The 24,738-nt window shown below is 41.1% G+C and overlaps 1 protein-coding gene across 1 annotated transcript in view; it reads right to left on the bottom strand.

Moving 5' to 3' along the window:
* Positions 1–8,227: 8,227 nt before the first annotated feature.
* Positions 8,228–24,738, bottom strand: part of LOC140498790 (uncharacterized) — a 34,565-nt gene continuing 18,054 nt past the window's right edge. The window contains 3 exon segments of the mRNA XM_072599577.1: positions 8,228–12,846; positions 12,849–13,567; positions 20,061–20,227. Coding sequence (XP_072455678.1) covers positions 12,785–12,846; positions 12,849–13,567; positions 20,061–20,227 — 948 coding nt within the window. The 3' untranslated portion in view covers positions 8,228–12,784.

Below are 24,738 nucleotides of genomic sequence, written 5' to 3'. Positions count from 1 at the left end.
AAGTGGATTAAGAACCAGGCTCCTACAATATGTTGTTTACAAGAAATACACTTAAAGCAGAGGGATACACACAGAGTAAAGGTAAAATGCTGGAGCAGAATATATTATGCTTCTACTGAAGTAAAAAGAAAAAAAGCAGGGGTAGCTATCCTGATCTCAGAGAAGGCAAAAGCAAAAGGAGACCTAATTAAAAGAGATAAGGAAGGAAAGTATATCCTACTAAAAGGTACCATAGAAAATGAAGTAATATGATTACTAAATATATATGTACCACATGGTATAGAATTCAAATTTTTAGAGGACAAATTAAGGGAGTTTCAGAAAGAAATGGATAACAAAACTATACTAGTGGGGGCCTTCAACCTTCTCCTCTCAGATCTAGATAAGTTGAACCAAAAATAGACAAGAAAGACGTTAAGGAGTTGACTGGAATTTTAGAAAGAGTAGATATGGCTGACCTCTGGAGAAAATTGGATGGAGACAGAAAGGAGTATTGCTTTTTCTCAGTGTTACATGTCACCTACACAAAAATTGACCACATACTACGGCATAAAAAATTCAATCCAATACAGAAAGACAGAAATATTAAATGCAACCTTTTCAGACCATGATGCAATAAAAATTACATGCAATAATGGGCCACAGAAATATAGACTAAAAACTCATCAGAAACTATATGACCTAATCCTAAAGAATAAATGGTCAAACAACAAATCATAGAAACAATAACTACCTCCTTAGAGAATTAAAATAAGACAACATACCAAAACTTAACAGTAGCAACAAAAGCAGTTCTCAGGGGAAGTGCTCTGTCCACAACACCAGTGCAGGAGTCAGGAGGACCTGAGTTCAAATCTCACCTCAGACACTTGACACTCACTAGCTGTGTGACCTTGGGCAAGTCACTTAATCCCAACTGTCTCATCCTGGGTCATCTCCAGTCATCCTGATGAATATCTGGTCACTGGATTCAGATGACTCTGGAGGAGAAGTGAGGCTGGTGACCTGCACAGCCCTTACTCACTCAAAACAAAGTCAAGTGCAAGTCATGTCATTGTTTCTCTGATGGCATAGTCTTCTTCGGTAATGAAGGAGGAACACACACATAACTCTAAATGCTTACATGAATAAAATAGAGAAAGAAGAGATCAATGAATTGGGCATGTGACTAAAAATGCAAGAAAAAGAACAAATTAAAAATCCCCAATTAAATACCAGATTAGAAATTCTGAAAACCAAAGGTGAGATTAATAACATTGAAATTAAGAAAAGTATTGAACTAATAAGACTGAGAGTTGGTTTTATGAAAAAGTCAATAAAATGTATACAACTTTGGTTAATTTGATTTTCAAAAAAAAGAAAGAAGAAAACCAAATGACCAGCATCAAAAGTGAAAAAGGAAATTGACCACCATTGAAGAGGTAATCACAACAATAAGTAGGAGCTATTTTGTCCTACTGTATGCTAATATATTTGACAATTTAAATGAAATGGATGAATATTTGCAAAAATATCAATTTCCCAGATTAATGGAAGAAAAAATAAAATATTTAAATAACCCCATTTCAGAAAAAGTTATTGAACAAATTCTCAATGAATTCCATAGGAAAAACTCTCCAGGGCCAGGTGGATTTACTAGCAAATTATATCAAACATTTAATGAAAATTCCAATACTATATAAACTATTTTGGAAAATAGGTGAAGAAGGAGTGTTACCAAAATCTTTTTGTGATACAAATATGTTGATGATACCTAAACTGGGAAGAGCCAAAACAGAGAAAGAAAATTATGGATCAGTTTCCCTAATGAACATAGATGGAAATATTAAAAAAAATATTAGCAAAGAGATTACAACAAGTTATCTCAAGGATAATGTACTATGATAATCAGGTAGGATGTATACCAAGAATGCAGGGCTGGTTCAATGTTAGGAATATCAGCATGATTGATGACATGAAGAACAAAACTGACAGAAACCACATGATTATTTTAATAAATGCAGATAACATTTTTTGACAAAAGATAACTATTCCCATGAAAAACATTAGAGTGCACAGGAATAAATGGAGTCTACCTTAAAATGATAGGTAGCATCCATCTGAAACCATCCACAAACATTCTATCCAATGGAGATAAGCTAGAAACATTTCCAGTAAGAATGGGGTTAAACATGGATGTCTATTATCACCACTGCTCTTCAATATGGTACTAGAACTGTTAGATTTAACAATAAGAGAAGAAAAAGAAATTGAAGGAATTAGAATAGGCAAAAAAAAAAAAAGCTATCACTCTTTACAGATGATATGATGGTATACTTAGAGAATCCTGGAGAATCAAATAGAAATCACCTTGAAATAATAAACACGTTTAGCAAAGTTGCAGGATATAAACTAAACCAATACAAATCATCAGCATTGTTACATAATACTAAAAAAGTCCCACACCAAGAGACAGAAAGAGAAACTCCATTTAAAGTTACTGTAGAGCTAAGATATTTGGGAACCTATCCTCCAAAACAAACTGAGGAACTATATGAACACAATTACAAAACATCTTTCACACAAATAAAGTCAGATCTAAGAAATGGGGAAAATATCAATTGCTCATGGATTGGCTGAGATAATATAATAAAAATGGTAATTCTATGAAGATTAGTTTACTTATTCAGTGCCATACCAATAAAACTACCAAAAAATTATTTTCTAGAGCTAGAAAAAACAATAACAAAATTCATTTGGAAGAATAAAAAGTCCAGAATATCAAGGGAATTAATGAAAAGAAATGCAACGAAAGGTGGCCCAGCTGTACAATATCTGAAATTGTGTTATAAAACAAAAATCATCAAAACTACTTGGTACTGGTTGAGAAATAGAGTGGTGAATCAGTGGAACAGATTAGGTACACAAGACACAGTAGTCAATGCTGATATTAATCTACTGTTTGATAAACACAAAGACTCCACCATTTGGGATAAGAACTCATTTTTATCAAAAACTGCTGGGAAAATAGCATCGCAGAAACTAGGCATAGAACAGCATCTTATACGTTATACCAAGATAAAGTCAAAATGAGTACATGATTTTGATATAAAAACTGATACTATAAGCAAACTAGGAGAACATGGAATAGTTTATCTAGCAGATCTATGGAGAAGGGAAGAAATTATGACCAAACAATACGTGGAGAACATTATGAAATGCAAAATGGATGGTTTTGATTACATTAAATTGAAAAGTTTTTGCACAAACAAAGCCAATGCAACCAAGATTAGAAGGGAAGCAGAAAGCTGGGAAACAATTTCTAAAACCAGTGTCTCTAATAAAAGCCTCTTTTCTAAATATTTAGAAAAGAGGTTAATTTATAAGAACACAAGGTATTCCCAAATTGATCAATGGTCAAAGGATATAAACCGGCAGTTTTCAGAGAAAGAAATTAAAGCTATCTATAATTCACAAAAACTGCTCTATATAACTATTGATTAGAGAAATGCAAATCCAAATGCTTCAGAGATACCACATCACACCTATCAGACTGGCTAACTTGAAAAGACAGGAAAATGATAACTATTGGAAAAAATGTGGGGGAACTGGAAGATCAATGCATTATTGGTAGGGTTGTGAACTGATCCAACCATTCTGGAGAGTAATTTGGAACTATGTGCAAAGGGCTATAAAATTGTGAACCCCCTTTTATCCAACCATACTACTTCTAGGTATGTATCCTAACAAGATCATTAAAATGGGAAAAGGTAAATTCTAGAGCAGCAGAAGCCCCAAACGACAGAGTGAAAGATATTTCCAAAGAAAGGCAGCATGGCAGGCTGACTGGAAAGGTCTATTGCACCAGGCTCAGAGCAGAGCACAGCCCAGCCTTTGCCATACTGTGTGGCAGGGTCAGGACTGGAGCAGGCTGGGGTGAGGAATCCTGGGCAGCAGCTGCGGTTCCCAGATTCCTCAACCCACTAACACCAGAGATAGTTTCAAAGGTCAATGAGGAAGCTCTTTCACCTAGGTGAGAAGGGAGCAGGGTTCTGTCCTAGCCCTGGCCCCAGGCAGCTGCTGCATCCATTTTTGGAGCCTGGGGGAATCAAGTGGATGATCTGAGTCTCAGCCCTGAGTGGCAGCCTGAGGTGAGGTGGAACACTGGCATGATGGAGCTGGACGTGGTTGTGGAGAGGGAACCCTACTCACAGATCCTGGGCAGAAAAACCTGTGGTTGCTTCCAGACCAGAGTGCAGGCCAGGAGAGGAGTAAACTCCTCTCCCTTGATTGTGGCACTTTGGAGGAACTGAGAACTTACCAGTCCCTAGAGTATACCCTCCACTTGACAAAGGGCTCAAAAGCCAAGTAACTGGCTGGGAAAATGCCAAAAAGAAAGGGGGAAAATATGACTATAGAAGGTTACTTTCTTGGTGAACAGGTGTTTTCCTCCATCCTTTCAGATGAGGAAGAACAAAGCATACCATTACAGGAAGACATCAGAGCCAAGGCTTCTTCATCCAAAACCTCCAAAATAAATTTGCAAAGGTCTCAGGCCATGGAAGAGCTAAAAAGAAATTTTGAAAATCAAGTAAGAGAGGTGGAGGAAAAATTGGGAACAGAAATTAGAGTGATGCAGGAAAATCACGAAAAGCAAGTCAACAGCTTGCTGAAGGAGACTCAAAAAATACTGAAGAAAATAACACCCTTAAAAACAGACTAACCCAAATGGCAAAAGAAGTCCAAAAAGCCAATGAGGAGGAAAATGTTTTGAAAAGCAGAATTAACCAAATGGAAAAGGAGGTTCAAAAACTCACTGAAGAAAAGAGTTCTTTAAAAATTAGAATAGAGCAGATGGAAGCCAGTGACTTTATGAGAAACCAAGAAATTACAAAACAAAACTAAAAGAATGAAAAAAATTGAAGACAATATGAAATATCTCATTGGAAAAATGACTGACATGGACAATAGATCCAGGAGAGACAATTTAAAAATTATGGGGTTACCTGAAAGCCATGATCAAAAAAAGAGCCTAGACATCATCTTTCATGAAATTATCAAGGAAAAATGCCCTGATTTTCTAAAACTAGAGGGTAAAATAAATATTAAAAGAATCTACTTTAGCCATTTTTTGCCCCCAGACCTTAAAGTGTTCCCCCATCATGGTCAATGACTAATTAAGCCCAAGGTGTGGGAGCGATTGAAACCATTAATTACTCAAGGCCCTGACTCAGACCAGACTAAAGCTTTGGAGACTTTGAAAACTAAACCTAATCTAGAAAAGCCTTTCACTCTGATGAAAGGAGAGGACAGGTTTTGGGGATCTTAACCCATTCCTTAGGATCTGACCCAGGGCCAGTGGATGTTTGTATTTACTCCAAATATGCTTTACTTGGTCTACAAACCCATGGAGCAATGTGGAAGGAAAGGAGATGTCTGACAGCAAAGAACCCTCTCTCAAACGTGTCCTTCTAGGTTTGGGCCTCACCATTGTCATCTTTAATTCCAACTGGAGAAATTGTCTTTTCTCTACACTCGTTTTGTGTATGTTTAGTCTGGGTTTGCCTAACCTCCACAGTGGAAGACACCAACTTCCAGAGGATTCCTCAGGCTACTTATCCTTTGAACAAGACCAATGGAGGCAGGCACAGCTCTATGCCCCTTGCCAGCAGGATGCAGTTTCAGTAGCCAAGATCTTCACCCCTTACCCCAAAAGAATTTGGGTCCCATGTGTTTGAGGGGGGAAATGATAGGGTACAGATTCTGGGAACCTCCTTGAATCTTTCCACTTAATCTGGCTTTTCATACCCAAGTCTGTTACCCTTAACCTAGCCTAGCCCTCCATTATTGGTTACCTCAGGATTACCCCACCTGCTCCCCACTCCAGCCCTCCGTTGTCTGATACTCCCAATCACCTCCTGTTGTTTCCAAACTTGATTACCTCACTAGTTACCCCAGTCCCATCAAGCTTTTCCACAGTCTTTCTCAGTATAAGTTCCATCTTACCTCCATGAAGGTGCTCAGATTCAATCCAGCTCTGATTCTATCCAGCTGAGATTCTATCTAAGCATCACAAATACTTAGGCTTCTTAAGATTCAACCTAAAATGGCAAGTCTTTAGTAAAGTTTGTTTTACTTTGGCTGAAAGAAAGATTGAGTTGAGTTCATTTGGTAAGAAGCAGAATGTCTGTATTTTGGGGTCCCGAGCACACCCCTACCCCTGACCTCACCAGTAGGGTCTTGGAGGCAAGACCATCTAACATAGCTCATGGAGGGAGGTCAGAGACACTGGAGGGACAGAAGGGACCGAGGGGGACACTGAGCCTGGGGAAGCAGGATGACTTTGTCCTGAGGTCTCACTAGGAGCTGGGGAGGACTGTTGGGATGCTCTGATAAGGTTTAGGCTTGGAATCCCTAAAGGGAAACTGGAGACAGGGAGCCACATGCCTGGGATCTAATAGGCAAGCAGCCCCAGAGCCATGGGTGCCTATCAGGGGAGCCAGGAAAGAGCTTCTGTACCTGTGTCCTAGGAAGGTAGGATTCATGAATTTCTGATGGGGGCTGGATCTGAAGTTAAGAGAGTGGAATTTCTAACCAAGAGGTTAGAGATTAGAGAACATGGAGACAGGACATAGGAGCCTGATAGGATGGCTGAAATCAGGATTCACAGAATCCTATGGAAAAGTCTGAAGTCTGGAAAAGTGTTATCTAATGAGAAATCTGGGGAAGATGAGCCAGAGATTTAGGAAGTAATGAGGAGTCTGGGAAAGATGTAGAGGCAGGGAGCTCATCCATGAGCCAGGCTTGGGAGGAAGGTGTGCTCCTGGCAGACCTGGAGGACACTCACCATGAGGTCAGATGAGGAAAATGAGAAGAAAGTGGAAGACAGGAAATTGGAGGTAGGGGCACTCTGGTTCCCACCTACTAGTGACCTGAAAACATAGAGCTGGGGTCCAGAAGGCAGAGAAAGCATGGCTTTGGGGAAGGCAGAGTGATATTAACTCAGAGGGAAGAAAGGGAAGAGATTTTAGAGGGAAAGCAGAGTAGTCTGGGCTCAAAGACATTTTGTTCCTGGCCAGCCCATGCTGGGAGCATTGTCTATGGCCCAAAACATCACCTGTCCAGCCCCTGAGGGCCCCAGGATGGCTAGTCCCTTTCCTCCAATCACACCCAGGGCTAGGAATCAGAGATCCTGACTGCCTCTTCTCCCTAATCCCTGCCCTCCATCAGAGTGAACTGGGCTTAGTTTTGTGAAAGAAGAAAGAAAGAAAAAGAAACAAAGAAAGGGAGGAAGGAAGGAAGAAACAAAGAAAGAAAGGAAGAGAGAAAAGAAGGAAAGAAAGGAAGCTATGTAGCCAGGATACCCCAAATTAACTGGGCAGCTTCTGGTCATCCTTTGGGGGAGGGAGAGGATGAGATGAGTTACCCAACTGACAGGGTCCCCATGCAGGTAGGTTGGTCTACTCAGAGATCGTAGAATTGCTGTATTTTGGGCACTCCTGGCTTAGAGTGAATTTCAGTGGTACCTGTTTCTGTTTGGAACAGCAACCTTGAGGGTCTTTTCCTCACAGTGTGATTTTTTTTCTTTCTTTCTAATTAAAGGGGCCATCTCAGGGCTCACTTCTTAAAGAGGCTTATTGATTGAATGGATGTATCTCACTCAAGGTGAAAAGAAATTACCCTAAAAGGGCCAGAGTCTCCCATTGCATGTTGGGCCATCTCCAGTCATCCTGTTGAATATATGGTCACTGGATCCAGATGGCTTGGGGGAGAAAGTGAGGCTGGTGACCTTACACAGCCCTCCCTTACTCAAATCAAAGTCAACTGCAAGTCATGTCATCATCTCCCTGATGTCATGGTCCTTTTTGAAAATGAAGGACTAACACAAGATGTTCGTTGCATGGAATGTCTTCTCCAGTGCAATGATCCCTCCTCTGCCCTACACTCCTCCCAGGTCTCCAAACTTCACCTGGCCCAGCACCCCCCAGGATGCTCATCTCTAAGAGCTCTTCCTGACTCTCTATCCTACTGCTAGGATAAAAGTATAGCATTAGATTACCTGAAAGTGATACTCCAACCCAAAGACCCCAGGTTCTGGGATAAGAACTCACTGTTTGACAAAAACTACTGGGAAAACTGGAAAATAGTGTGGCAGAAACTGGGCATAGACCAATGGCTGACACTGTACACAAGAATAAAGTCCAAATGGATACATGATCTACTTATAAAGATTGATACTATAAACAAATTAGGGGAGCAAAGAATAGTTTATTTGTCAGATTTATGGAAAATGGAGAAATTTATAACCAAACAAGAGACAGAATACATTATGAAATGCAAAACTGATCATTTTGATTACATTAAATTGAAAAGTTTTTGCACAAACAAACTCAATGCAACCAAGATTAAGAGGGAAACAAAAAACTGGGAAAGAATTTTGACAACTGGTATCTGTAATAAAGGCCTCATTTCTAAAATATATAGAGAATTGAGTCAAATGTACAAGAATACAAGTTATTCTCCAATTAATAAATGGTCAAATGAAATGAACAGGCATTTGTCAGAGGAGTAAGTTAAAGCTATCTCTGGTCATATGAAAAAGTGCTCTAAATCACTATTGATTAGAGAGGTGCCAATCAAAACAGATCTGAGGAACCACATGACACCTATCAGATTGACTAACATGACAAAAGAGGAAGATGATAAACATTGGGGAAGAGCTGATCCAACCATTCTGGAGAGCAATTTGGAACTATGCTCAAAGGGTTGCAAAAATGTACATTTATTCTTTGATCCAGCAATATCGCTTCTAGGACTGTATCCCAAAGAGATAAGCATATGGAGGTGAAGAATAGATTAAAGGGATCAGATCAGGTAGACAGTGTCTGAAGAACCATGGACAGAGGTTCACAACATTAGATAAGAGGTAGCAACAAAAAAACCTTCCATACATAAGGAAGAACAAGAAACCCAAAGGTGCCTGATGAGGTTCTAGAAATAGCTGAAGAAAGAAGGGAAAGGAGAAAGGGAACGATCTACCCGAGTGAGTGCAGAATTCCAGAGAACAGCAAAGAGAGAGAAAGTTTGTTTAATGGGAAATGCAAAGAAACAGAAGAAACCAACAGAGTAGGAATGATGAGATCTCCAAGAAAATCAGAGATATCATTTCATGTGACAGTATTCTGTAAGCAAGGCTTCAGCAATATGTGAACCGAGAAATACCAGAAGAATAGGCTGGTTCTCAAAGAAGCAGAGGAAGTAGAGACCAAGGTGTCAACCTTAACTCTAAATTCTTCAGACTGTGATGAAATCAAGGGAGTTTCAGAAAAAAAAAAACAACAACCCTACTTCTTCACTGACCATACTAAAGCTTATGGATGACTAGATGGAACACAATGATAAGTAGCAAGTCCTAAAAGAGATGGGAGGACCCAATCACCTTATTTGTATTCTGAAGAGCCCATATGAGGGCCAAGAGGCAACACATAGAAGTAAACATGGAACAACTGACTGGTTTCAGATTGGAAAAGGAGGATAACAAGGTTGTATGTTGTCATGTATTTGATTTAACTTGTATGCAAAGTAAATCACATGAAATGCCAGGCTGGAGGGATCAAAAGCTGGAATTGAGTATGCCAGGAGAAATACCAACAATCTCAGATATGCACATGGTACCACTCCAATGGCAGAAGGTGAAGAGGAATTAAGAAGCCTCTTGAGGAGGGTGAAAGAGGAGAGTGTAACAGCTGGCTTGCTACCTCTGTTGCCAGAAGAAACATAAGGAATTAACTAAAGACTAATTCTAAGGCACTGATTAAGTTCAAACTGTTTACTTACTGTATAGGAAAATGTTATTAATAAGAGTAACTAATAGTATTCTCAAAACTGGTGCCATTATTAAGGTAGTTTGAAAGAAAGGTTGTGACTGGAGTATGTATAAGGGGGTGGGTGATTCTAAAAAATAAAATTGGGCAGGAACAGGTAAAAAGGAGCAAGTTTCTCATAAAAACAGGGCATGGAAGGAAAAACTAATACAGAGGAAACAGGTGTTGGTGGGCTAGTGATGTTGGAAACGTACTCTCATCTGGTTGGATGAGGAAACAACACATACAACAGAAAAGGTTACATTAGAAGAAGTCTACAGAACATTCAGAAAGAGGATAAAACCAGGGGATAGGGTTGGAGGAGGATTTTTGCAAGTGTGCATGCAGTAAGATTAGGTGGATGGGTGGAGAAGAGAAGGGAGGGAATATTAGAGGCATAGGTAAAACAAGGAAAGAGAGGGTCAAAGAACAAGATGAGGTAATAAGGACAGGGTAAAAAGAGAGTCTGAGATGGATACATTGCCAAAGTGACACCCACAGAGACTGCTATGAATATGTTGGCATATTTCCAGGTTTGAATCACAAAGATTGAAGTTAGAATCAAGATGTCTATTCATATACCAGAAAGCCAAATCCATCATAGTAACCAAGAAGCCTGTACACATTATCCCTGGAGGGAGCACTGCCATCCCCAAGCCTTCCCACAAACAGCCTCCCTTAAGCAACATGCCCTTCTCTTATGCCCACTAGAAGCTCTGTCTCTCTGCTCCCTCTTTTTCTCTCTAAGCTCCAATTCACACCAACTTCCTGCTCCACCCAATAGGCAAGCTCCTCCCAACACAGACTCCATGTGACTCTAGCAGGTCATATGGACCTGTTAATAGATGGGAAAGCTCTTCCCATTCCATTAACAATACAATTAAGGTAAAGAACATAACAAGTTCCTAGCCACAAGGAGATTTTCAGGTAAAGCTGAGATAATAATTTCTTTTGGAGTAAAGTGTTTTAAGAGAGCACTGCACTTACAAATTTAGCTCAGCAGTTTTCTTCGATTAAAAGGGACTGATAAGGAAACAGCTTTTGCACTGAATGGACCGAGAAACACTGACCTTTTGAAGTCCTGAGCTTCATCACACACAGACTATTGTTGCTGCTTTACTTGTAAGTGAGGTAAAGTCATCAGCCTTACTCTCTCCTGCAGAGTTCTCAGAGACCAGGGGAAGACACAGGTCAAGACAAGTCATGATATCCCCCCATTTCTAACGAATCCATAAACATGACCACAGCTGCCAGATGTCAGGGTGCCACATTCGTGGTTCCATCATTGTTCATAAAAAGAGATTATACAATCATAAGATTTTAGAAACTAATCCATACTCCAGTTCCAAGGCACTTTTGACAGCTACCTCCAGACAAATAAATATGGGCAAACAAGATATCTCTTTATACCTATTATTTAAGAGAAACTGGAGATAATCAACAAGAGGCATTGACTAGTTGGAATACATCCAAAGAAGGCCTATGCTCATGAAGGACTGGAGACCAAGGCAAATGAGGACCAGATGAAAGAAGTGAGACTACTTATCCTGAAGAAGAGAAAACCTGGTGGGCAACAGGAAATACTGTTCAAATACCTGAAAGGCTCTCATGTCTGAGCTGAATCCCACTTGCTCTGTTTGACCCCAGAGGGAAGACCCAGGACCAATGAGTGTAATGTGCAAGAGGCAAATTGTAGCCCAGAACGATGAACAATATCCTAAGAACTGGCTGCCTTCCTGGCTGGTCTTCAAGTAGAAATGATTTCAAAGCAAGGAATCTGCAGGTATGAGTCTGGCCTAGGTGGCCTCTGAAGCCCCTTCCAATGGAATTTCATTAGAAACCTTTCTTCCTATCAGTGTTTACCTTTCCTGGGAAAACAAGACCCCTCTGACTTGCTTTGATGAGAGAATATAGAGACCTCCCATAATGCCCCTTGAATTTCTCCCTCATGTCCAACCTATTGGTCTCTGCACTGGAAACCATCACTCTGATGAGGGTGCTGTCCTCAGGACGCATGTAGAAAGCATGTGAGCAGCAGCCTTGAGGCCTCTGACATGGAATTGAGTTCCTTTAGCTTTCCTTTCCAGGCTGGCAGAGGAGGAGCAACCATGGGAAGCTTTGTAGATAGAGACTGCAAGGCCTCTTCCCTGCCTAGGAGGGGCTGTTTTGTTCACACATAGGTTCTGCTCTGCCTTAAGTCTGTCAGGGGAATCCCTGCCTCATCACCATGATTGCTGGGTCACCAAAATCAGGAGGCAGAAAGGATCTCAAGCTAATGAGAAGTTTCTTGAGTGCCACATGCAGTGGCCTCAACGTAGGCTTAATATATGCATGGAGGTGACCTGTGGGAGAACACAACATTCCCCTAAAATTTTTTTTATCCTTGATCAATTTTTTTATACCCTTGATCAAAATTTTTACATCCTTAGTCAAACAAATCTGATTTCTTCCATTCCCAAAAGATTGTTCCCCAGCTGACATAATATTGACACAAGGTCTTTTCCTTATCCTGAAGATATTCTATTTCTGAGAACATTCACATATATTCTCTCACATAGTTCTGTAGATTATCAGCCTATTGCCTCCTGCTCTGGTTTAACAATCTTGAGGGTTGACATGATTTATTTTCCTTCTCTCACCTTTCTCTTATAATCAGAAACAAAATTTAACCTTCACCCATGACCTCCATGTTCTAGAGAAAGGCATATACTCACTGAGCATATTCATAAAGTTTCTTTTCATTATAAATCCTCTGATTTACAATGAGAGGATTAGAGGTGATTTCTGGCTGAAAGCCTTCCCACACTGAGTGCATAGATGGCTTGTACCCAGAATGAATTTTCTGCTAAGATGGTCTGTACTCCATTTCAATGCCTGTCCTCATTCAGGTCAGTTAGAAGGTTCCTATATGTCTCATGAATTCTGTGATGGTAAACAAGGACTCACTTTAGCCTGAAGGTTTTGCCACAGTGATGACATTCTTAACGTTTCTCTCCAGTGTGATTCTCTGATGTCGGGTAAGATGGGTCCTCTGTTTAAAAGCCTTTCCACACTGGGTACATTCATAACATTTCTCTCCAGTGTGGGTTCTCTGATGTATAATAAGACATGCCCTCCTCATATAAGCCTTTCCACATTGATTACATTCATAAGGTTTCTTTCCAGTATGGATTCTCAGATGGTCATCTATAGATTTCCTACATCTGAAAGTGTTTCCACATTGATTACATTTATAAGGTTTCTCTCCAGTGTGGATTCTCTGATGTTCAGCAAGACTGTGCTGTGATAGGCAAGCTTTTCCACATTGATTACATTCATACAGTATCTGTTCAGTGTGGATTTTCTGATGTCGAGTAAGACTGCTCTCTGATTCAAAAGTTTTTTCACACTGATTACATTTATAAGGTTTCTCTCCAGTGTGTGTTATCTGCTGTACAATAAGATGAGCACTCTGTATAAAAGCCTTTCCACACTGATTACATTTATAAGGTTACTTTCCAGTGTGGATTTTCTGATATGCAATAAGATATTTCTTCTTGGTAAAACCCTTTACACATTGTTTACAGTCATAATATTTCTCTGCAGTGTGGATAGTCTCAGGTGTTGTGCAGATTTCTCTTGAATTGAAGTCAGAGGGACCCTCACTCATCTTGACTTGTGAGTTTCTTCCACAGACAGGGTTAGCTCTGCAGCACTTTCCTTCTTTTTCAGTCTCATCTCTCCTTCTGAAAAAAAAAAGCCAACAATAAAACAAACAGGCACTACACACACATACACACACACACACAGGTATCCCCTTTGCTCCATAGGTAGAACAAAAACAGTTACTTTCTATTTCCCTGACCAAGGAGAACCATCTTCAAATGGCAGAAAGTCCCTTTAAAATACCCTTACCTCACATTCCCAGGATGATTTAATAACGAAAGAGTTTCATGCATGAATTTACATTGAATCCTCACAAAAATTCTGCATTCACATGAAGAATACCAACACTTTTTGTATTTACCTGAGGCATTAAGGATTTTGTTCTGTCATGCTAATTTCTTGAGATACATTCACAAACCCCTTAAAGGACAGAGACAATTATACAAGGAATTTGAGACAAAAATTTGTCAGTGGTACCTTTCAGTGGTAAATAATTGTCCAATTGGGTGACAAAGATGTTTATCTTCTGGGACAAGAAGTATGTGCATGTTTCAACCTTAACAGTTGTCTTTTAGCAACGATTCCAAACAATCATGGCCAGTAATACACAGCATTTGGGTATCATGCAGTGAGTACATCAAACTCTGACTGCTTCTGACTATGTGCAACATATTGTTTCAGTTTCTCAACTTGATATCAAATTGTTTCCAAACTTCCCAGAAGGTTGGACATTCATGTGCAAGAAGTCACAGGCATGCCAAGACCCTTGGTGTCTGTCTGTCACTGCACTGGAATTGTCTTCTCCTTCTTGGTCTACCTTGCAATCATATCTCATCAAACCTAAAATCACCAGATCAAAGTCTCCCTTGGGTTTACAATCATGCAGCAGTGGGATCAGGCTATTAGAAAACCATCATCAGCAAGGAAGCACATTAGATGCACATTAGAGTTCATCATGAAACAGTCATGGACCACCACAACCTTAACAGATAGACCTTAAGATTCCACTCATTGAAATAGTAAGGTGTTTTCTAATTTGGACTTCTTGTCTGTTCATGTTACCCATGTGACTGAGTAGGGAGTAAAAAAAAAACGAATGAGTGATCATTTTCACTATATTTTGCTAAAACATCAGAATACAACTGGTGGTGCAGTGGACAGAATGCTGGGCCTCGAATCAAGAAGACCTGAATACTAATCCCACCTCAGAAATTTGCTAGTCCTGTGACCGTAGGGAAGTCACAAGACCTTTGTTTGTCTCCTTTTTTTATCTGGAAAATGGGCATAATTATTTCATCTTAGGTTCCAATGAGGATAAAATAAGACAATATTTGTTGACTCTCTTTTAATGATTTTCTTGCATTGCTCTCATTCCTCTTCCCAATTTTTCCTCCACCTCTCTTGATTTTCAAAATCCTTTTTGAGTTCTTCCATGGTCTGAGACCACTACATATTTTTTTGGAGGGTTTGGACATAGAAGCCTTGACTTTGATGTCTTCCTCTGATAGTATGCATTGTTCCTCCTAATCCAAAAAGATTTAAGAAAGTATCTTTTCATCCAGAAAGTAACCTTCTTTAGTCTTATTTTTCCTCTTTTTTGGGCATTTTCCCAGTCAGTTACTTGACTTTTGAGTCCTTTGTCAAGTGGAGGGTATACTACCCTAGGCTTCAGAGGTTTTGTGAAGCTGTTCTCTGAGATATCTCTAGAGACCTGTACGTTCTCAGTTCCTCCAACATGGCACAATCAAGAGAGAGGAGTTTACTCCTCTTCTGGCCTGGTTTCTGGTCTGTGAGCAACCACAAACACTATTTTCTGTCCTGGAACAGTAAGTAGGATTCCCTCTCCATAGTGACCACCAGCTTCACCACGCCAGCACTCTTCCTCACTCCCAGACCTCCGCTCTAGACTGAGATCAAGATCAGCTGCTCCATTCACTCAGGGTCTTTAGGCAGAGTGTTCCAAAAGTGAATGCTGCTGAACTCCCTTCTCAGTCAGATGAAAGAGCTTTCTTACTGACCTTTGAAGCTGTCTTTGACATTGTGGGTTGAGAAATCTGGGAACCACAGGTGCTACCTGTGATTTTGCACCCTGATGCCTGCTCAAGTCCTGTCCACTCCTGTCCATGCCCAGCCCAGGTTGCGCTGCACTCAGCTCCGAGCCCAGTGTGATAGACGTTTCCTGTCGGCTTTCCAGGCTGTCTTGGGCTGGAAATCTGTTTCACTCTGTCATTTTGTGGTTTCTGCTGCTCTAGAATTTGTTTAGAGTCATTTTGTACAGGGAGTTTATGGGTTATGGGGAGAGGGGTAGAGCAGGTCCATCCTTTTACTCTGCCATTTTGGCTCTGCCCCCATGAGACAATGTTTGTACACTGTATGACACACAACATCTGCTACCAATTATGTTCATTGGATTTTGACTGTTTCCTCCTTAAGTCTGCTCTCCTTCTTAATCCTGTATTATCCTCACTCCCTTTGTTCCCTTATTTCCTTGGGGAACTGAATGTATTTTCATTCCAAACCACTCTTTTCCTTGTGTCAGCATTTGTTTGTAAACTCAATTCAGAGCTCTGGGAGAGGAGAGATGACATTCTGCTTTCTTTGCATCCTCATGGCTTGGCAAAGTGCCTAAAACAGAAGACCCTTAATCAGTGTTGGTTGATTCCCTGTCTGGGCCCAGGGCTGACAGCAGTCCCCAGCCTCTCCCTCTACCCCCTCCATTCTGGTCTCATGACTTATATGAAGTTTAGCCTCGGAAGACTCCTGAGTAAGACAGCAGCCATCTCTCCTCCTCCTCATGTGTAGCTAGATGTACAGAGAGAAAATAATGAAACCAGGCTGCCAGATCCACTCTCAATTTAAGCTACATAATCTCAACTGGGTCCTCACTGGGGCAAGGCAATCCAAGGCCATCTCCCTAAATGACTCCCCACAACAGCTTTTCCAAATCTTTTCTTTCTTCCCCAAACCTCCATTATGGCTTGCTTCTGTCCCACTCCCAACCACTAAAAAAAAAAGTATACATTTGTCAAGGGCTATGTTATCCTCCTCATCTCACATAAATCAGATACCTTCTTCTCCTTATCATATCACATGGAAACATTATTCTTCTGCTTACTAAAGAAAATCTCCTCACACATGCAAATCATCTCACTCTACCCCTCATCAACTTCCATATATTCCTCCTCTAGAATCCTTTCTTTACTCTATCCCACACTAGTGACCTTTTCCCTACTACCACAAATAAAATGACTTCTCACAAAACCTTAAAACTCTCTCACTTGATCCATGTATCCCCATGAGATGGGGTTCAGTATCTTTCTGCCATTTTCTGGTCATTCCCCTTTGGTGTCTCCAGTTCCATTCCCTGGATTCCTTTGAAACTTTTTTTTCTTTTTTTCCTTCTCTTTTTTCTCTACCCCATCACACTACCCAAGACATGGCCACCATTAGACACAAATAAGTACATTTATGTAAAATTATTCTAGACATACTTCCATTTATCTGTTCTTTCTCTTACTGTGTATAGCATATTTCTTCATTTGTCTTTATAGTTCATTTGGGCATTTAAAAAAGTCAAAAGAAAGAGAAACTCTCTTCATACTATTTCCCAATTTTATTGTTTAAGTGAAACTCTTCTCTCAAAAATTAGGAATGATCTCAACATTGCTAAACTTCAATGGCCATTTCTTAATCCTAACCCTTTTTGACTGCTCTGCAGGCTCTCACACTGTCAGTCTCCCCCTCTGTTGATCCTCCCCTCTCTAGATTTTAATGACATTACTCTCTCCTGGTTCTACTTCTACGATATCCAAAAGGATGCTCATTCTCTTTCCTCCTATCTTCCCATCTTTTCTCATTCTTAATGTTATCCAAGGCATCCTCTCAACAGTCCAGGCTCAGAAATGAAATGCCATGCACTCCTCATCAATTCTCACACACCTCATGCCCGTGTTCAATCAGTTCCAACGTCCTGTTGATTCCACCTCTGTGACATCATCCCATAGACCCCTTTCTAACTGAGCACTGTCACTTCCTTGCTCCAGACCCCTGTCACCCCATACCTGACACAGTGTCAGAGGCTGCTAGTTGGTCCAGCTGCCTCAATTCTCCCCTCAGTCCAATCATTCCTCCAACCAGTTACCAAGTTCATCTTCCTTAAGCTCTGACCTATGTCAACGTACTCAGCAGCCTCCCATGGTTCCCCAGAAAAATTAAGAAATAGAAAACCCTCTCTAGGGCTGTGAAAGCCTTCATCACCTACTCCTCTTCTACTCTTCCAGTCTTTCTTCTCCCTTGTTTCCTCCCCCACCCCTTGTATGTTATAACCCATGTGTTTGGTCCTCCTTTCTGTTTCAGGGACAGGACCTTCCACCCCTGGACTCTGTGGGGTTTTATTGCCATCTCTGTTGCCTAGAATGTTCTCCCTGGCCTCCCTGGATCCCCAGTGAGAGCCCACCTCCCACCATAAGCCATTCCCAGTCCTCCTTAAATTTAGGTCCCTCCCCCTCTTAACTATCTCCAATGTATCCTGTTCATATTGGGTTTCGACACAGTTGTTGGTACTACCTGCCTTACCAGAGGGTGAGCTTCATGGGAGCAGGGGACGTCCCTTGAAGTGATTTATGTACTCAGTGCTTTGCACAGGATCTTCAAGAGAGAAGGCACTTAGAAGTTTGTTGACTTTAAGAAGGTCTAGGAAAGAGCTCACATAGGAGAACCTACGCCCTTTTATACTTTCAGAATTCCATGCCCCCAAATTCCAAACAATGACATTTTTTTAGATCATAGATTTATCCCTGGAAGGGAGGTGAAAGGCCATGTAGTCCAAATCCCTGTTATAACAGATGGAGAAACTGAGGTTCAGTGGTTCACTGACTGACCCATAAAGTCACAGCAGAAAAAAATCTGAAAAAGAATTCCAAGTCAGGTCTTCCTGCCCCCACATTGAGCATCTGCCTCACCACAACACATAGCGGCCTCTTATAACCCCAGTTCCCATACACTTGCTTTCACCTCACTCACCTGGACAGCACCTCCTCAGCCTTTTTTTCTTCAGCATCCACGGTGCTTCCCTTTGCTCAAAATAAGAGATCATATCTTCTCTGGGAACAGGCAGCCCGGGACATGAGGATTCAGGGATGAGCACGGAGAGAAACTTGGCATTCAGTTCTGCTTAAGCAAAGATGTTCAGACCCAGAGCTGCTCCATTCTGAGATTCATTCCATTATGTTCACACACATGAACCTCTACTCATCCATTAGTGCTTTTATGCAAGTAACCCAAAGTAGGATGTGTCCCATTATCCTGTTATACAACCTGTTCAGAGAAAGAGCTAGAACTCTGCACCCTATGCTGTCAAGTCCCATTCTGATAGAAATTCCTAATTCTAAACTGAGCTAAAAAGGCTTATTATGCAAAACCAAACTAGGGTCCCAGAACAGAAAAGTAGATGAGCCAACTTTTGCCCTGTCCCCCTTCCCTGTTCCTAACTCCCTGAAACCTAAGGAAACCTTGTATACTGCTCAACTGGGGTGTCTTTGCCTGTTCAGGTGAGTCTCCTGCTGGAAAACTCCATAAACCCTCGTTGGTCCAAATTCTACTTCTCGGCCAATCTGTTATTCCTGGCAAAGCTGCAGACATATAAGCAAGGATCCCAAGGTGGGTCCCAGGACTTCTGAAGGATAGATAGTCCCATAGCATTTCTCTTCTGAGCTTTGGGGAGAGGTGAGGGAGAAGATAATGGAACCAGACTGGAATCAGAAAATTTAGTCTTGGTGAACCTTCTTCATAGAAAGATGGTCTCATGGCATACTTTCCATTATTTGGAAATTGGAGGCAGCTGATGGTGCAGTGAAGAGAACTCTGGGCCTAGAGTGAGATGTGCCAGAGTGTAAATCTACGTCAGACAGTTACTAGCTGTGTGCCACAGGACAAGTCACATAACCTGCATCTGCCTCAGTTTCCTCAATTGTCAAAAAGGATAATAATATCCCCTAACTTGGAAGGTTGTTGTGAGGATGACATGATATAACATTGTAAAAAAAGCTCTGGGTCCAGCACCTGGTATACAGTAGGTAAAAAAAATTGCTCCTTCCCTTCCTTTCTCACCATCTCTGCTGGAATTTGACAGCAATAGCAAGGCAGATCAAGGATAAATGCACTAAAGGCGGGTCAAGTAGAAGCCATAATTAACGCCTGTTAAAAGGAGAATATTTAGGATCCTCTACCCATCCCAGAGAGGACAGGCTTGTAAGGAGAAGCCACCTGAGCAGCTTTCAGAGACTTGGCAGACACAATTCCCCTCCAGGTGGAGTTCAGAACGAATGACTCTGAGGTTGGCTCCATGTCTCAGATCCTTCCACAGTAATTGGAAGCTGCCTAGAGGTGGGAGGCTTCAGAAGCAACAAGGAAACCCTCAGGTTCCTGTCCCACAAAGCAAAGACTTTCTAGAGGAAACATCAGGCAGCAGGACAGGAGATCAACACTGTTTTCTCTAATAACAGATAAATGCTCCAAACCCTGCACACATTCCTTTGATGGCAGAGTCAGTGTTACCAGAGGAAGTGTCCTTACCCAGGGAGAGCAGGTTCCGGGCACTCTCCAGCATGACCCTCTTGTACAGCTCTTTCAGAGCATGGTCCAAAAGGCCCCATTCCTCCTGGGTGAAGTCCACAGCCATGTCCTTGAACATCACCAATTCCTAAATCATTAAAAGTTACACAATATAGAGCTGAAGAACACTTCAGATTTTAGTAATCCAATGCTCATTAATTTACACAACAAAACTTAATCACAGAAAAAGGATTTGCCCAAAGGTCAGACCCTTTATGGGAGTCAGAGTCAACTCCTAAAACTACAATCATTTACGGACCAAGTAAATGTTGAGAAAAACATTTTCCATTATTAGTTAGAGTAAAGCTGAGAAGCATTTTCCTCTGAAATGTGTGTCCCTGAGGAATCAAGGGGAAAGTTTCTTCTATATCTGTGAGGTAGGTGGATCTGTGGGGAGCCTCAGACAGGAGGATGGGAAATATCTTCTTTATCAGAACTGATCGAAGGGATATATTCTTTTTTTAATCTCTTACATGTATATCCATCTTAAACTGTAGAATTTATTTCCTTTCATACTGAATGTTGTTATGGGAAGATTTATTTAAAAAGGACAAAGAGACCAAATCAGAGAACTTATGGATCAGAGGAAGCGGAAGCCACAGACCAAATCTATATATGTCTATATACACATATGCATGTTAATGCATGAGAATACTTTTTATAGCAAATAGATCCTATATGTACAAAATAATTTGCCTATTATCTTCTCCATGAGAATGTGAGCTCCTCAGGATTGAGAACTGGGTTTTACTTTTTTCCAAAAATATATTCTATTTAAAATTGAGGCAACAAAACAAGCATTTGCATAAGAGTGCAATAAAATGAAGATTGCTCATGAAACTGCAAATCTCCCAAGTCCAACTTGATAATCTTTTGAAATGTACAATAATTACCATGGAAATTTCTTTTCTGTCTATCCTCCCCCAACCCTAGAGAGGGCTATCTTTCCTCCCTTTTTCTTTCCCTCATGGGGAGTAATAATCATTTAAGAGCGTTTCAACTCCAGTAAAGGCCAAAGCCTGAACTAATCAGTCGGACAAGCTTGCTTTGCTCTCTGAGTGAACTAAAAATATATTTTCATATTTGTGTGTGTGTGTGTGTGTGTGTGTGTGTGTGTGTGTGTGAGTGTGTGTATAGTTGCTGAATCAGCACTGTGGGATTGGATGAGGCTGACCTGAAGCATTCCTCCTGTCTGGGGCACTGTCTTGGATAGCGGCACTTTTCTATTGATAGCCTACGCACATAGGTTATGCGGGGGAAACACAGATGCCCTGGGATTGTAATTTCAATGGACACTTTGTCAGTTCTCTTCTCTTATTGGATTTACAACCTATTCTGCTCAGAAATGTCCTTTCTCATGCTACAGTTAAAAGCCAATGAAAGCTATAACTGTTGAGTGACACAGACATCCTGAATTAGGATTGCTCTAAGAATATTTAGGTCTTCCTCAATTTGCCTAAATCAGTCAGAATGAAAGCTATGATTCTGTGTCCCACCATGTTGGTCAGCTGAAGGCAATAAATATGCGGTTCTATGCCACCTTGCCTGTTTGCCTCTTTTAACCAAACTTCCAGCTAGATAGGAGCCATATCCTTACATGTGGATGTTCTGTCCAAATGAATAAAAATTTTGATTCCTTAAACTTCCCCAAATGTCTTGGATTTGGGGGCTAGACTTTTTTTTCTACCCCACTCATGTATTCTATGATTTTTTAAATCTGGCACAATTAACTCTCATCTCATGTAGTCTTCCCTTAGGATTTCTTGAAATGTAGCTAACAAGAGAGGTAGAACCAGGAGAACTTTGTACACAGCAACAACCACAGTGTGCGAGGAATTTTTCTGGTAGACTTAGTCCTCCACAGCAATGCAAGGACCTAACACATTCCCAACAGACTTGAGGCAAAACGCCTTCCACCTCCAGAGAAAGAACTATGGAATTGGATCATGGAATGAAGCAAACCATTTTCTCTTGCGTTATGTTTTGCTTTATGGTTTCTCCCATTCGTTTTGATTCTTCCCTGCAACATGACTAAGGTGAAAAGTAGACATCAAGTTGTCAAGCCCTATCCCTAAATTCTTTGGACTTCTGGGAAGGGATTTCTGGGGAAAAAAATCTACTTCTTTTTCATTGACCATCCTACAGCTTTTGTCCATTTGGATCACAGTAAAAAGGGTTAAGTCCTCAAAGAGATGGGAGTACCAAATAACCTTACTTGTCTCCAGGGGAGCCTGTATGAGGTTGCCAAAAGGGAACAGGAAGAACTGACCATGCAAGAACTGATTGGTTTCATATTGGAAAGGTAGGATAAAAAGGTTGTGTGTTGTCACGTATTTTCTCTAACTTCTATGCAAAGTACATCATGGGAAATGCCAGGCAGGAGGGATCAAAAGGTGGAACTGAGGTTACCAGGAGAAGTGTCAATGATCTCAGATATGCAGATGGTACCACTCTGATGGCAGAAGGTGAAGAGGAATTAAGAAGCCTCTTGAGGAGGGTGAAGGAAGACAGTGTAATAATTGGTGTGCTACCTCTGTTGCCAGAAAAAACATAAGGAATTAACTAAAGACTAATTCTAAGGCACTGATTAAGGTCAAATTGTGTACTTACTGCATAGGAAAACGTTATTACTATGAGTTACTAATAGTATTCTTAAAACTGGTGCCATTAGTAGTTTGAAAGAAAGGTTGTGGCTGGCATGTGTATGAGGGGGTGACTCTAAAAAATAAAACTGGGCAGGAATAGGTAAAAAGGAGCAAGTCTCGCATAAAAACAGGGCATGGAAGGAAGAACTAACACAGAGGAAACAGGTGTTGGAGGGCTAGTGATGTTGGAAACTTACTCCCATCTGGTTGGATGAGAAAACAAAACATACATCAGAAGAGGTTTACAAGTCTACAGAACATCCAGAAAGAGGAGAAAACTAGGGGGTAGGACTGGAGAAGGATTTTTGCAAGTGTGTACACAGTAAGATAAGGTGGATGGATAGAGAAGGGAGGGAACATTAGAGGGATGGGTAAAACAAGGAAAGAGAGGGTCAAAGAAAAAGATGAGGTAGTAGGGATAGGGTAAAAAGAGAGTCTGAGACAGATACACTGCCAAAGTCATACCCACAGAGACTGCTATGAATATGTAGGTGTATTTCCAGGCTTGAAGCACAAGATATAATAGATGCTCTTCACTGAAGATGGAACCAAGATGTTTATTCATATACCAGAAAGCCAAATCCATCGTAGTTATCAAGAAGCCTGTACATATTATCATTGCAGGGAGCACAGCCATTGGGGCCTTCCCACAAACAGGTACCCCTAAGCAACATGCCCTTGTCTCATAGCCCTTAGCTGCTCTGTCTTTCTGCCTCCTCTTTCTCTAAGTGCCAACTGGCACCAACTTCCTGCTCCAATTGCAAGTCATTGGAGATAATCAACATTTCTCTGATGGCATGATTTTCTTTCACAACAAAGAATGAATACAATGTTCTGAGAGTCGATTCATCTACCTGAATGGGGACCCAGGTAGCTGGGTAACTCATCTCCTCCTCTCCTGTCTGTATCCCCCTCCCGTTAACTTGGGGTTTACTAGCTAAATTCCTTTTCTCCTCCTCTCTCCTTTCCCCTTAAACCTACTGCACTATGAAGCCCATACATTGGACAACATTAGGTCCCTGCCTAAGGGCTCTTTTCTAGACCTTCCTGGCTTAAGAGTGACTATCAATAGCAACTGTTGCTGTTTTCCTCCCAGCCTGATGTAGTTATTTTTCTTTGCCTCATTAAAGGGGCCATGCCCTGACTACTTCTTGAACTACTCCTGTTCACTGAATGGGCTTTCCCTAACCTTAAGTGAGTACCTGAATAGACCTTGGCCTAAAGGGGCCATCTCCAGTCATCCTGATGGATATCTGGTCATCGGATTCAGATGGCTCTTTAAGACAAGTGAGGCTGGTGACTGTGCACAGCCCTCCCTCACTCAAAACAAAGTCAAGTGCAAGTCATGTTGTCATTTCTCTGATGGCATGGTCTTCTTCAGGCCACAAAGGATGAACGCAACAAGTTCCAACTCACACCAACTTCCTGCTCTACCAGTTCTGGAAGCTCCTCCCTCTACAGGCTCCTTGTGACTTAGAGTCATGTGACTCAAGCAGGTCACATAGGCCTCTTCATGGATGGGAAAGCTCTTCCTATTCCATTAACAATACAATTAAGGTATAGAAGACCACAAGCTTCCTTGACACAAAGAGCTTTTCAGGTGAAGCTGAGATAATAATTCTGTTTGGAGTAAAGTATTTTAAGAGAGCACTAAATGCATAAACTTAGCTCAGTTTTTCTTCAGTTAAAAGGAACTGATAAGGCAACGGAGCTTCTGCACTGCATGGAGAGACACTGACCTTTTGAAGTCCTGAGCTTCTTCACACACAGACTATTGTTGCTGCTTTACTTGTAAGTGAGGCAAAGTCATCAGCCTCACTCTCTCCTGCAGAGTTCTCAGACACCAGGGGAAGACACAGGTCAAGACAAGTCATGATATCCCCCCATTTCTAACCAATCCATAAACATGGCCACAACTGACAGATGTCAGGGTACCAAATGAGTGGTTCCACCATTGTTCATAAAAACAGATTACATAATTATAAGATTTTACA

This window comes from Notamacropus eugenii, chromosome 4, assembly GCF_028372415.1.
Source record: "Notamacropus eugenii isolate mMacEug1 chromosome 4, mMacEug1.pri_v2, whole genome shotgun sequence".
NCBI lineage: Eukaryota > Metazoa > Chordata > Mammalia > Diprotodontia > Macropodidae > Notamacropus > Notamacropus eugenii.
The sequence above is the reverse complement of the archived record's forward strand: the minus strand, read 5'-3'. Positions and strand labels throughout refer to the sequence as shown.